Source organism: Globicephala melas, chromosome 8 (genome assembly GCF_963455315.2).
Source record: "Globicephala melas chromosome 8, mGloMel1.2, whole genome shotgun sequence".
In the NCBI taxonomy this organism is placed as follows: domain Eukaryota; kingdom Metazoa; phylum Chordata; class Mammalia; order Artiodactyla; family Delphinidae; genus Globicephala; species Globicephala melas.
Genome location: NC_083321.1, coordinates 93,939,621 through 93,953,821, shown reverse-complemented (window position 1 = coordinate 93,953,821; position 14,201 = coordinate 93,939,621). Strand labels below are relative to the sequence as shown.

Sequence of the window (14,201 nt, the reverse complement as noted above, 5' to 3'; positions counted from 1 at the left end):
GCTGCAACTACTGAAACCCGCGCTCCTAGAGCCCGTACTCCACAACAAGAGAAGCCAACGCAATGAGAAGCCCGCGCACTGCAATGAACAGTAGCCCCCACTCAGCCCCTGCTCGCCACAACTAGAGAAAGCCTGCGCGCAGCAACAAAGACCCTACTCAGCCAATAAATAAATAAATAAATTTATTTATTTATTTATTTATTTTTAAAAAAAAGAATCCAACTGCCAATGCAGGGGACACGGGTTCGAGCCCTGGCCCAGGAAGATCCCACATGCCGCGGAGCAACTAAGCCTGTGCACCACAACTACTGAGCCTGCGAGCCACAACTACTGAAGCCCAGGCGCCTAGAGCCTGTGCTCTGCAACAAGAGAAGCCACTGCAAGGAGAAGCCCGCTGCACCGCAATGAAGAGTAGCCCGGCTCACTGCAAGTAGAGAAAGCCCGCGCACAGCAACAAAGACCCAATGCAGCCAAAAATAAATAAAGAAAATAAATAAAAATTAAAAAAAAAAAAGTTACGGGAAAAGTATGCCTCCCTTATATTTCCAATTCCCAGTTTCTCAAATGACACCAATTTTACAATTAGGGAATCAAGCTGCCCTTCACTTTGCCACCACTCGCAGAATCCCTGCAACAATCCAGCTTCACCTTTGAACTCCAGTCATTTTATGAGATGATCTGGTTAACAGTAGACAGCATTTACTATACGAAACTTAGAAAATATTCATTATATTTTTAATATTTAAAGCCAAATAACCTTAAATAAGCCTAGTATCCATTTATCTACAAGAAGGAAATTATACACAATTCCAGTACTAAATTCCAAAGTCCTAAAGCTTCAATAACCCACTCAAGGTTTTGCGACTAAGAGCTAGTAGGAAAATGAGCTGGTGTTAATATCAGCTCTGCCCAGACTTTTGGTAATCTATATGAATAATCCCAATTCACAGTTTTCATTCTGACTGTACCGGAAATGCTTTTCGCAACCCAACATATCTAAAAAGGTTTCATTCTAAGTAATGTAAGCCCTCCTCATGGCCTCAAAAGCCAAGGGTCAGAGGCCTTTATAATCCTCATTCACATGAAGCCAACTTATTAGACTGGAAAGGATTTACAAAGCACTTGTTATAATGCATCCACAGCAGTGATACCCTTAACAAGGGATATTCTGAAGCACAGCTCTTTAGACTACAACTGAAAATGGACATAAAAGCTACAAATATTTATTTGTTTCCTATATTGAGACCACATCTACTACTTTCCCTGGTTTCTCTTGATGTTTAAGGTTTCCCTCTTAGCTCCCTCTTAGCTCATTTTCTAAGTTTTTATTCTCCTATAAAACCACTATAAAATCATTTCACACACAAAAAAATCATTTCATAAAGACATTTCTTTGGAGCTTACTACTGAAAGTTAATTATTGCCATAAACTGACAATTCAAATACTTCTTAGGGAGCCAGTGAGACCCTAGGACCCCTTGGGGAATATTAAAAAGTATAAAACATGATCCATGCCCTCTAGGATCTAAATAGAAATAACTTATTGATTCAGAGAATGAGAAGGTAGCTTGAGAAGTCATTTTACACATACATAGGCAGGACTCCTGTCCTTTAAAATTCACCTCCAGAGAAGATCATAAAATTATTTCGGTAATCTTTTCGCCATCACTATAATGAAAACCATCATTAGCAACAAGTTCCTTACACAACTACCCTTTGCTTCAATTTAAACCTATTTTTCTCTTATTTTAGCATCAGTAGAGCTGGAAAACAGCTGGTTACCATTCCTAATAATGGATCCATTCATGTTTTTTGAAGAGTTATTAAGTTGCCTCTTAACTTTTCATTCTCCCAACCTTTCCTCATAGGTCTGACTTCCAATCATATAATCATCTTTTGAGTCTCCTCAGAAACCTCTCCAAGGTACCCTCATCCCCTCTAAGTTGAGGAACCTAGAAGTGGAAACAACACTCAAGTAAGTGGGTGATCAGTGCCAGCATTATCTATATAAAAGATGATGCCGGGCTTCCCTGGTGGCGCGGTGGTTGAGAGTCTGCCTGCTGATGCAGGGGACACGGGTTCGTGGCCCGGTCCGGGAAGATCCCACATGCCGCGGAGCGGCTGGGCCCGTGAGCCATGGCTGCTGAGCCTGTGCGTCCGGAGCCTGTGCTCTGCAACGGGAGAGGCCACAACAGTGAGAGGCCCGCGTACCGCAAAAAAAAAAGATGATGCCATCCCATCAGGATTCCTCAACACTTTTTTTTTTTTTAACATCTTTATTAGAGTATAATTGCTTTACAATGGTGTGTTAGTTTCTGCTTTATAACACTCAACATCACTTTTAAAGCCCTAATCGGTACTTTTACAAAAATGTCCTTTGATGGCTCTTAAGACTTTCCTCTGCGGTACTTAAGTTAGCTTACTATTTTTCAAAATTACTCAAAATTATCCTGCTAATAGTCTTCAACAACATAATAGCTTATGCAATATGTCCTTCCAAAGTGTTCCTAGAAGTTGTATGTATACCAAATTTTCAGTTCAACAAACATTCACTGATCACCTTCTATATGAAAAGTCACCACTGTAAACAATATAAAACACAAATGATGACTCAGAAATGGTCTGTGTCTTAAGGAAATCATAATCTATTGGGGGAAAGACAGACACAATCAAAAGTATTTACAACACAAAGTATTCTGGAGTAAATTCTTTAAGGGTAGGTAAAGTACAGTAAGAAAACAGGAAAGAAGCTGAATTTCAGCTAGTAGTGGTATCTTGAAAGCTTCACGGAAGAGTTGGGATCTGGGGATCTGAACTGAGCCATGAAAGATGAGTAAGTCAGAGGCAGGTCAAGATGGGAAACATTTTAAGGCAAAGGAAAGGCATTAGCAAAGGTGTAAAGGCAGGTACACACAGACTGTGGAGAACATCTAATAGACTGGTAGTTCAATATGGTTGAAGCACTTTAAGTGAAAATGTGTGTTCAGGAGATAATGTTCAAAATGTAGAAATGTAGGCCAGCTAGATTATAAAGGGCTGGGAATTCTAAATCTTATTTTACATTCAGTGAGTAGTCAAAGGGTTTTAGGAATAAAGTGACAGAATCAGATCTGTATTTAAGAAAACCACTGGCACCACTATACAGTGAAAAGGAAGGCAGTGAGACCGGTTAGGAGCTTATGGTTTTAATCCATGCAAAGGTAATGGAAATTTAAAGTAGGATGGTAAAAACAGAAAAACAGGGACACATTAAAGAAACAATACAATAGTATCACAGACAAGCCTCAGAAATTTATTGGATGGGCTGAGAAGAGAAAGGGACTGAAGGTACCACAGTGCAGAGAGCGTGAACAAGCCTTCGAATAGTTACAGATTTGGATTTGAATTCTAGCTCTGCCACTTACTAGCCATATGACTTAAGGAAACCTATTTAACGTGTCTGTATCTCGGTTTCTTCATCTGTAAAAGGCAGTGTATTAAGTATTTCAGCAAACCTTTTTTTTTTTTTTTTTTTTGCAGTACGCGGGCCTCTCACTGCCGCGGCCTCTCCCGCCGCGGAGCACAGGCCCCGGACGCGCAGGCTCAGCGGCCATGGCTCACGGGCCCAGCCCCTCCGCGGCATGCGGGATCCTTCCGGACCGGGGCCCGAACCCGCGTCCCCTGCATCGGCAGGCGGACTCCCAACCACTGCGCCACCAGGGAAGCCCAAACCCTTTTTTTTTTTAAGTGAGATAAAAGAGAACTATATTTTTCCTCCTTAAGCATATTATCCTCTACTAGGTGAAGTTTAACTTGTTTTTGACTATTCTGCTCGTGGTTATTTTTATTTCTCAAGTTAAGTTCCAACCTACAACTTAGCATTTCTTCTGTAATTAAATTGTTAGCTGCATTGATCTCCACAGACCAACACTTACTCTCCACTCTCCCTAAGCTAAAACTTTGAGAACAAATGTCAAATAGCTACCAAGTATAGACTAATGAATCTGAACTTGGGGGCCAAGAAGCCTGAAGGACCTCGGAGTTGTTTTAGGAAATCACCAAGTACTCATACTCAAAAAGATAAGGAACACTAGTTACAGGGACCAAGGGTAGCAACCCCAATATAGCTGTCTTGGCTTGACAGTTATGCAACTCATGAAGGCACTGCCTTCCTTGGTTACCTACCTGCCTATTTACTGTCCTGTTCTTTTTATTCCCTTTTATGCCTTATCGCTAATAACATTCTAGTTGGATACCAACGGTACCCACTGTTACCAAGATGTGTGACTGGCTTCAGTTTGGTTCCACCTAGCTTACTGATGAACTTGACACCCATACCAAAATCAAGAACATTCTAAAGTCAAGATTATAGCACTCGAATAGGTATATATGTGTACACATATATATGTATACCTCCAAGTAAAAAAAACCTGTTACCTCGGTGGGGGGAAAAAAAAAAAAGATTAAGCACTCCTGTCCTTACAATCTGAGTCCTACTGAGTCCTAATAATAATTAGGGATCCCTCTGTACCAGGCAAAGTGCTAAGTACTTTGCATGCATAATTTCAATTAAGCCTCACAATAATCTTATGAAGCACAATTACCACTGATTTACAAATGAAGAAACTGAAGCACAGAGAGGTTAAGAAAGTTTTTCAAGGTCATTCAGCTAATAAATAGTGGAGCCAAGATTTGAACCCAGGCAGTCTGAACCCAGAGCCCATGGTCTTAATAAACTCTTAATTACTGTGCTGTACTATCTCACACTATTACAGATTACATAATGAGATTCTGTCCTTCCTTTGTAAAGGTATTTACATATGCACAAATAAAAAATCCTTGCTGGAGAGATTACAAAAGGATTTCCTCATTAACTAAGCTTAAAGAGATGTTATCCACATGGTTTTACTGCTTATAATTAAAGGCAATAATAATCTAGGGACAATGTTGTATGCTTGTGTTTGATCTAAAAATCAGTCAATACTCATGGATGGACAGAAGTTGAATACAAGCACGTGTAAATATTTATTCCTTTAGGTGTAGATATTTATTACAGATACGTGTGATTAACTACTCCCCAGTTTTTAGAACTGAGATAGTACAAAGGAGAGCTTAGTGAAAAAAAATTTCTCCAAAAACACTCCTCACAAGTAATGTTACTCCCCTAATTCAAGACAGAAAGCCACAATTACTTTGATGCTGTAAAATGAGAATGAAACAATGATGCTTCAGCAAAGCGTGGACCATAAGGGTTGGATCTCTCTAAAACAATTCGAATGTTAGAAAGCTTCATAGCTCTCAATGATGAGAGACATCAAAACATCTACACCCAAACATTCCAACCAAACCCAAAACACAGAAATGCAAGAAAACAGATAAAATATATGGAAAAAACTCCAACTCCAGAAATAAATGGCAGTTGAATAGCTCCTACCCACTGGTGCCCCACAAGGCACTGCTGAAGCGATAATTAAAGGTAAAACAGCTGGGGAAATCCCTTTAGTCTATTTGTCCAACAGAAAAACAACTACTCATTTCAAAGAAAGGGGAATTTTCATACACTGCACAGAAAACTGCCAACTAACTCTTACATTTATATCTTTGTTTCCTTAAAACTAAAACTCATTAGAATAGTTGCATTCAAAATCTAAAAAGTTAAACCAAGTTTGAACTCTAAGAAGTTTCATACGAATCCTACAAGGGGATTTATATCATCCAAAACAACTGCAAGTCACACAGCAGCATTCTTCTTTCAAATGTCTTAGTCTTTAAAAGCAAACGCCTAGCAGCACCTCCAGCCTCCTGGTTGGCTTCCCCTGGTGTGTAACCTGACAAGGTACAAAGCTCATTGAAATATTTAACAGTGGTGGTATGGATTTCTTTGGATAGATCAAGAAAAGCAGCTCATCCTTTTTAAAAACATAAAGAACCATTTTATGGGATGCCATTCCCTCAGTCCAAGTGTCTCTGTATTTCCTCAGGGCTTTCTCAGAGAAGTTATTGAGGGGGGAAATGAAAAGGCTAACAAAAGGACCCCTTTTCTCTCCCTATTCCCAACATAATCCACCTCAGCCACAGGGCCAGTTGCATCCACACTGTCATAAATGCCAGCAATTAGAGAATTAGGCCATAAAACCACCCACTCAGGTATAAGAGCGCAGGCCTCCAGCTTTATTTCATGCATGCCATAAACTTCCTTCTTTCAGGCCTTCTTCACAACCAAGGAAATGACAATAACAACAACAAAAAAGTAGCCCTTTGTCCGCCTCATACTGATGTGATCAATGAAACCATCTGGGTCCAGGTGAAGGACTCAAGATTCCTTCTTCTTAATAAAGACTGCATTTCCTCTAGCATGGCACATATAGATCCGCTAAAGGACATGCTGTATTTTGAGCACTAACATAACGCGAACTAAAGTGAAGCTACATTTTCCAGAAAAATTACTTTCCCTGCTTCTGAAACTGCTCTAGAAACCTAGCCAATTCTTGATCTTCTCAGGAAATACTGGAGGCTACAAGAGTTTTCTTAATTAACTCAATAATTTCTAGATCCTCCTGCAGTCTTTTCTAATCAAAAAAGTTAATTCAAATATCAAAGTTAACTCTATGCTTTAAAATCTGATACAATTTAGGAACAATCAGTAATTTCATTTGATTGATTGTCTTCGCAACCACAAAACCCCGAAGTCTGTGATTTACTCCATAAGCTTTTATTTATCAAGCTTTAAATCAATCTAGATAAGACCCAAACAAACACTTTTTAATAGTAAACTCTTTAGCTTCCTTCTTCCTACTAGTGCCTATAGGGTTAAGAATCTGACTAAAATGTAGGTACCTCATGTCAGACTCATTAGTAATTTAACTTTTCTTAATTCCTGAAAATAACGTATGCAAACAAAAGAAGGTCCCATCCCAGCAATCCTAGAATAAATTCCTCCCAAAGTAGTGATAGTCACAAAGCTTCCCCCTTTCTCATAGGTGTATGCCACTGGGCTCTCCACCTTGGCAGAGGAAGAATGGAAAGAGACAAGATATTCACAAAAGGCCGGATTGAAGGCCTTCAGTTAAGTGCTAGAAGGAAGCTGAAGTTCTGTGCCAACACTAGTGGAATGTGGGCAGGCACAAAGAGATCTTAATTAGGAGACCTACAATTAAAACAGTGAGTCTCCAAAGGAGAGAGAGGCACTGCAGTCTGTTATGCCTCAGAGCAAGCGAAACAAGTGTTGGCCACCCCCCCCCAGCCACAGGGCAAGGAAGGCAACGGGTATTAAGCCTGCACAGCTGCTCTGTGGAAGGCCAGCTCCCAGGTGAGCAGAGATGGGAGGGGAGTCAAGATGGGAGTATTTTCTCTTCTCAACTTCCAATCAAAAGATCAATCACTATTTTGTGAATGATGATTTCCTACAAGAGCATGTGCCTTAAGATAATTAGATGGAAGGTAAAGATGGGGACAAGTGATATGCCTTTCAGCGAAAGATGAAGAAAAGTTCTAAAGACTGCACTTGTGATGATCAGTACAAACTAAACTACGTTTTAGAGCGTATTAACAACTACTCCCTGCAATGTAGGTACCATCACTTTGGATTTGTAAATACATTAGTGTATTGGATTTTTTTCATTTAAAAGCTCACACATCTAAAGGAATATACCACCTAGACTGAAAATAACTTCCCTTTTGGAGAGTCAGGAATCTACAATATTGAAAACATGAAAACAAATTTAGCCAAACAAGAGGGCCTCTCAACACCAGATAATGAGTTATACTTAAAATTTTATCTTCACTTTTCTTATAAATGAAATTGGTCAACTTCAGCAAAGAACTTTTTCCATAAAATCCTTACATTTTTTTCCATACAATGAAAACTATCCCACCAAGTTCAAATTTCTCTTCCCAATAATAATGGCAGTTTAATGGCAAATGTACACTCTGACATTAAAAATTACCAAACAGGGCTTCCCTGGTGGCACAGTGGTTGAGAATCCGCCTGCCAATGCAGGAGACGCGGGTTCCATCCCTGGTCCGGGAAGATCCCACATGCCGTGGAGCAACTAAGCCTGTGCGCCACAACGACCGAGCCTGCGCTCTAGAGCCCACAAGCCACAACTACTGAGCTCGTGTGCTACAACTACTGAAGCCCGCGCACCTAAAGCCCGTGCTCCGCGAGAAGAGAAGGAAGCCACCACAATGAGAAGACTGCGCACCGCAACGAAGAGTAGCCCCCGTTCGCCACAACTAGAGAAAGCCCACGCACAGCAACAAAGACCCAATGCAGCCAAAAAAGAAAAAAAAAAATTACCAAACAAGCTCACTGACTCTGACTTTTTAAATAAATTCAGAATGAGAAGTTCTGACCTGAGCAAATAATTAATATAACAGAGAGGAATCAGAATACTGGAGCAGAAAAGATTCCTGCGCTGACATTTAGCCCAACCTTTTCATTTTACTGATCGGAAATTTCAAGTTAAAAGTGAAACTGTCCAGACTGGTGAGTGACAGAGACGAGTGCGAGGAGAGCCCATGTCCATCGACTTTCACGCGGAGGGGCTTCTTCTAGTCTACTTGTGTTCTCTGCTTCACTTTCCTTCTGCCCAGCTCAGGATTAGCTGTGAAGGTAATGAAGGAGCAACTCCCACTCTTGGCACATATGCCCAACGAACATCCAAAAAAAAAAAAACACAGACACTCTCCCACTCCAGGACCACCATCTTTTCTAAGCCCAACCCAAGAGCCCACCTTAGTCCACCCGAACTAAACTGCCATTTCAAATACAGACAAATACATACCAATGTTGTGATTCGGTTTCCATTTATATCTAATCAAAGTTCGCCATGTTATGATCAGGGTGGAAATTCTGCTTTTAACATTTTGTGAGGTGGTAGGAATGGTAACTGGATTATGAAAGTAATAAAGATTACTTGCTGATAAATAGACCACTTCTGGGGTTCACATTAAAACAGCCCAAATTCTAGTCAACAGAGAGGATGCTGTACTGTGTTTAATTAGATGGCAAAGTAGAGTCACATATATACCACCTGAAACAATCCTCAGAAAAGTGGGACCCTGACACCATGCAGGGGAAAGGGAAGGCGGAAAAGCAGACCTCCGTGATTTCTCACAGTGCTCAATCAAATAAAACTCTAATTCTACTTCATAATTGTCACACAGAAAGCCCAAATAGGAGTTCAGCAACATCTATATATTTTTTAAAATAATCCCATTCTGACAGACCTTGGTCATGAAGAACTCTTACATGTAGTTATTACTCAGAGAGATATCAATCCCGAGGGAAGTTCAGAACCTATGGCAGTAAAGGACAAATCTTCTACAGCTAAAGGAGTTTAAACAGGGAACTGATATGGAAGTTCTGTCACCTTTCAACCACCTTAGCTTAGTATTCAATAAGTATTAACTTACGTTTTGTTATGAAGTTATAGTCATTATTCACTGAAAGCGAACCAGAATTTAAAGAGGCTAGAATCCTTTTGGATCACAAACCATGTCTTCATGAATCCACACAAGCCTTGATACAGATCTGTGAGCAACTTCTGAGAAACAATCTTTAGAACTCTATGTCAGCCCGTGGGAACCCTAAACCTCCTTGTTGGAACTTTATCATTGATTTGTAAGACTCTGTAACAAAATGCTTGGTTTCCACCTTGAAAACAACCAGGTCAAAGGATATAATCACATGGTTTAGTACTAAGCCATACCATGGGTTAGAACTCATGAATGCATACCATTAACCCATCCTAGATTAACTCAAACTACCACATAAAAGGCTTACCAATGGAACAACAGCTCATTCAAGCCTAATTCAGAAAAAATACTGAAGTTTAATGTAAGGAGTCAACCACTTTCCTCATGATGAAGTAGCAACTACTGTTCAGGCGAAAGTTTTAAAGAAAAAAGGTATTAATATGATCTTATTTGAAATTACTGCATTTCCTTGACAGGCTTTACACTACATACTACTGCTAAGCAAAATAATGCCAGTGGATAAGAAAATGTTAGCACCTGATTAAAACTTTAAAGGTGATTTGTCAAAGACCAACAGATAAAATATTCTGGTGCCCAGACATTAGGTCCCTGAATCCAGGTGGCTCTCTTTCTAACCAGTCTCTTGAAAAGCTATGATTGGAAGCTGTCAGCATAAAACTTTGCTTTTGAATATGTGATAACAACATTTGGAATGTGAACACTTGGTCCTTCAGTATAAAATAAATAAGCATGCTAAACAAGAAGAAAATGCTTCTCAGGATCCCCTTAAAAATAGACTAACTTCTCCTAATAGAGACTTTCTTATTATACTCAAATATACATGGGGCTAATATTCTACATATAACCAGGCAAGTCTCAATTTTGAAAACAAGCAGGTAAATGAAATGTCAGTAAGTCTATTTTTTTTTTTTTGCTGCTGTATCTTTTAAAAAAGCAAAATCAACTCACATTTAAGCACCAACTCCATGCAAGTAACCTGAACGGTTCAGTCTTTTTGTCATGTATGAGGCCTTTGGTTCTCCAACTACATGGGATCTGTGTTGTTAGCTTAAAAAATACAGAATTGGCCTTTCAAAAAAAAAATAATAATCTACAGCAACCAATAAATAGTCTCAAACAACCCTGCTGACTGCAGCTGCCTTCTGAAGGCTGGGAAAAGGAGGTGGAGAGAGAGCAGAGAGAGGCAGGGAAAAGGGACGCTGCAGCTAGCTACATCGCAAGGAACACGCCCCCATCATGTCCTCCTTGCTCTGTCAGAAGGCGGGTTGTTGTCAGTCTCCTGATCAGGATGCCTTAGAAACGATTTAAAAAAGGAGGCAGGAAGACTAACAACTAAAAAATGCCAGCTCCTTGAAAGGAGGGGCCAGGGTCCCTGGGATCTCCTCCCTCCCCTTCTGCCCAGGATCTTTCTGTAGATCTAAAGGGGTGCGGGGCACAATAGGGGACGAGGGGTTTGCCCAGGATATTTTGTGTGCACCAACGGCAGAGCACGCAGGAAACGGCTGGTTGTTATCTTTCCCTTTCTGTTTCAATCAAGAGCACTCCAAAGCAGCAACCCCCTACCCCCCTCCGCTTCAGCCCCTAGCAGCTGCTCTTCCTCCTAGCATCCCCCATCCCATTCTCCCCCTTCCCCTACGATTCAAACTCCCCCTTCTGCATCCAATGTAAAACAAATGCGCAACGCCACTGGCTGAACCTGAACTCAACTTCCCTTCCCAGGGCAACTTTCCTTTTGGCTGAAGGGAGCTGAATAATGCCTATCAAAGCATCCCCATTCTCGCCCCAGTACTAAATGGGGAAGGGGCAAAGCTGGAGATCCTTCATCCACCTTGGGTCCCCCTCAAACAAATCAGAGAGAGAATGCTAACTCCTTCTAAGGAATAACTTTGCTTCATAACCTCTTCATAACCCTCTTTCTCTCAACCAGAAGCAGCCACCACCACCGCACTACAGTAAAACTGTCCCTTATCTACTCTCCTCACCCCAACCCTGCTTCCCCCACCCCTTCCAAGCCCCAGGATTGGCCTAGGAAAAGGTGGATCAATAATGAAATGACGGAGAAAAGGAGAAGGGCGGGAGGGAGCTAGGTTTGAAGACTGCGTGCTCTCAGGCGCAGTGGGTGGGGTAGGAGAGCAGCTGCTTCCCCTGGGAGGATGCTGCCCAAGTACCCCACAAACACCGCCCCTCACGGGGGCCCCCTTCCCCAGAGCTGGAGGGAAAACCTGCCTCCTCTCCAGGGGGAATGGTGGAAAGCTGCTCTTCTCTGAGCCTAGGGAACAGTGGACAATTTTCCCCTCGAAGATGCCACTAATCCTTCATTCTAAAGGAGGGAAAGGGTGGAGTGAAGGTAGAGTAATCCCCTGCTACCAATAGGCTAGAAACTGCAGCTCTGTAAAATGGGGGAAACAGACTGCTGTAGGAGGAGATCGCCGTTATCTTCAGAGGGAAAGAAGGCGAAGGGAGGCAAGGTGGAGAGGAAAGTAGCTTTTTCCTGGTGGGGAAGGGCGGGATGAGGGGAGAACCTCTCCGCTGGGGGTAGGGGGGGTGCGGGTGGAGGTGAAGGAAGGGGGAGTGGCTGGTAGTGTAGGGACCTGGCCCGGGGACGGAGCGAGGGTTCATCAGGTTTTCGAAAGCAAGGTGCTAGAAGGGACATCGGTCCCCAAGGGTGGGAAAAGAACGTGGCTTTGGATGAGGCCATCCCCCGAGAGATGCCCAAGAGGAAAACTGCCCCAGGAGTAAAACATCTGCCCAGAGAGGGAAGCGAGGATGTGGCGGGATCAAGTCTCTAGGAGGGAGGGAGGGAGGAATCTCGCTCGGATGAGGTAATCTGTGAAAGGGAGGAGGGGTTCAGTCCCGGGATGGGAAACCCGGGCGAGGGGTCTGTGCCAGAGGATGTGGGGAAGGGTCAGGGGAAGGAGAGTGGGGGGTCAAACGCCCTCGGCCAGATGGGTCCGAACCCCGGGGTGGGGACGCCTGGGGGTCTGCACCCCTGGATGGGGGTCCCGAGATGGGAGGGCCATCTGCCCCGGGTCAGGGACCCCAGGATGGTCCCCGAATTGGGATGCTCCACAATCCCGGATGGGGGAGGGGAGGGGGCTCCGCAGAGGGTCGAGACCCCGGACCTGGGGGTTCCTCGCCCCCTTACCTCTCCGCTGCCGCCTCCCCCGCCGCTCTCCCCAAACACGGCCCGGAACCGGCGCAGGTTGGTGCCGATGGCGGCCGAGACCTGCAGCGCCGCGTCGAAGCCCGGGCCCACCCGGAGCAGGGCCGGCCCAGAGGAGGCTGAGGACGATGACGAAGACGAAGACGAGGCGGACGACGAGGAGGCTGCTGAGGCGGCGGCCGCTCCCCCTGGAACACCAACCCCGCCGCTTCCCGCCGCCGCCGCCGCCGCCGCCGCCGCCGCGGCCGCCACAGCCGGGGGGGAGGGGGGCGCCCCGGGGCCGCCGCCGCCGACCAGGGGCCCGGGGGGAAGCAGCAGGGCCGGGACGCGTTGCCGCGGGGCGCCCCCTAGGCCCCGGCGCCCCCCGCCGCCGCCGCCCCCGGTGGTCCCGGGTCGGGCGGGGAAGCGCCACCGACAGCTGTGCGCCATGTTCGCCCCGTGAAGTGAAGCAGCGAGAGGGAGAGGCGACAACACAGGGGGGCGGGGAGGCGGAGGGGGGGGGGCCGCGGGCCCCGGAACCTGCCTGGCCCGCTCGGCGCCGCCCGGCCGCCTGCACCCCGTGGCCGCTATGCCGAGGGCCGGGCCGCGCCAGCCGGCCCAGCAAGCTGTATAGCGGGCTCGGGCCCGCGCTGCCGACGCCAGGCCGCTGCTACGCCATCCCGAGGCCCGGGCCGCAGCCTGCCGCCCGCCCGCCCGCCCCGCAACCTGGATAACTGAGTGCCCCGCCCTCCGGGAGCGGCATTACTCGGGAAAAGGAGGGGGGAAGGAAGCCCAGGAGCCCGACGCGGAGCGCGGGTTCCGGGGAGAGGGGGAGGGGCGAGGACTACGGAAAGGATGGAGGCGGAGGGAGGCCGGCCGCCTGCAGCCTCTAGAGCCGAGAGGCCGATTACACACGTTCCCGGGATGCGCTGGGAATCGAACCGCCCGGGAGAGCAGCTTCCAGTCTAACGCGGCTGCCGGGCCGGGGACGAGTGCGCCTTCTCCGCCTCGAGGCACGGATACGAGAGGGGTTAGCCCGGATTTAACGCTTCTAGAATAAAAGAGCCCTTATTGTGCTACAGGCAAGACGGAATTGTTGCCCAGTTTACTATATGCAAAATAGAAAGGGCCTCAATGAATGCGCTTTAAAAAATAATAAGAAAAGAGCCCCTCCCATTTTCAGGCTGGAGCTCTCTCCAAAATGCACACACCGAGTGGTCGGCCTCTCGCCACCTCCTCGCCCTACTGTGCGCTCGGGGCTGAGAAACCTCTGGCTTTGGTGCCCTTCTGCAGAGTTGGGTTGTGTTTCTCCAGCCCGGGCACTGGGGCCGCGGCGTGCTCCGCTAACGAGGCGGCGTTACAACGAAGCTGAAACTGGGTGGCTAACGGGGCCTGGAGGGAAGAGGCGGGCAAAAGCGCCCCCGCCCCTTCTTCCTCAGTTCTCTGCCTGCCGCTGCATGCAAAGCAGACCCTAATGTATGCACGCAGAGCGGGGGGGCTCGCGACCACGTTTCTGATTAAGAGAGGGGGAGGAGAAGAGCGTTGGGCATTATGATACACTGGGTGGAAGGGGCCCGCC

General features: G+C 45.5%; 1 protein-coding gene across 3 annotated transcripts in view; it reads right to left on the bottom strand.

The window, feature by feature from the left end:
* Positions 1 to 13,072, bottom strand: part of KMT2A (lysine methyltransferase 2A) — a 75,892-nt gene extending 62,820 nt beyond the window's left edge. For all 3 annotated transcript variants that reach the window (XM_060304135.1, XM_060304137.1, XM_060304136.1), the window contains exon 1: positions 12,626 to 13,072. In XM_060304135.1, the coding sequence (XP_060160118.1) occupies positions 12,626 to 13,072 (447 nt within the window). The remainder of the gene's footprint in view (positions 1 to 12,625) is intronic.
* Between the last annotated feature and the right edge of the window lie 1,129 nt (positions 13,073 to 14,201).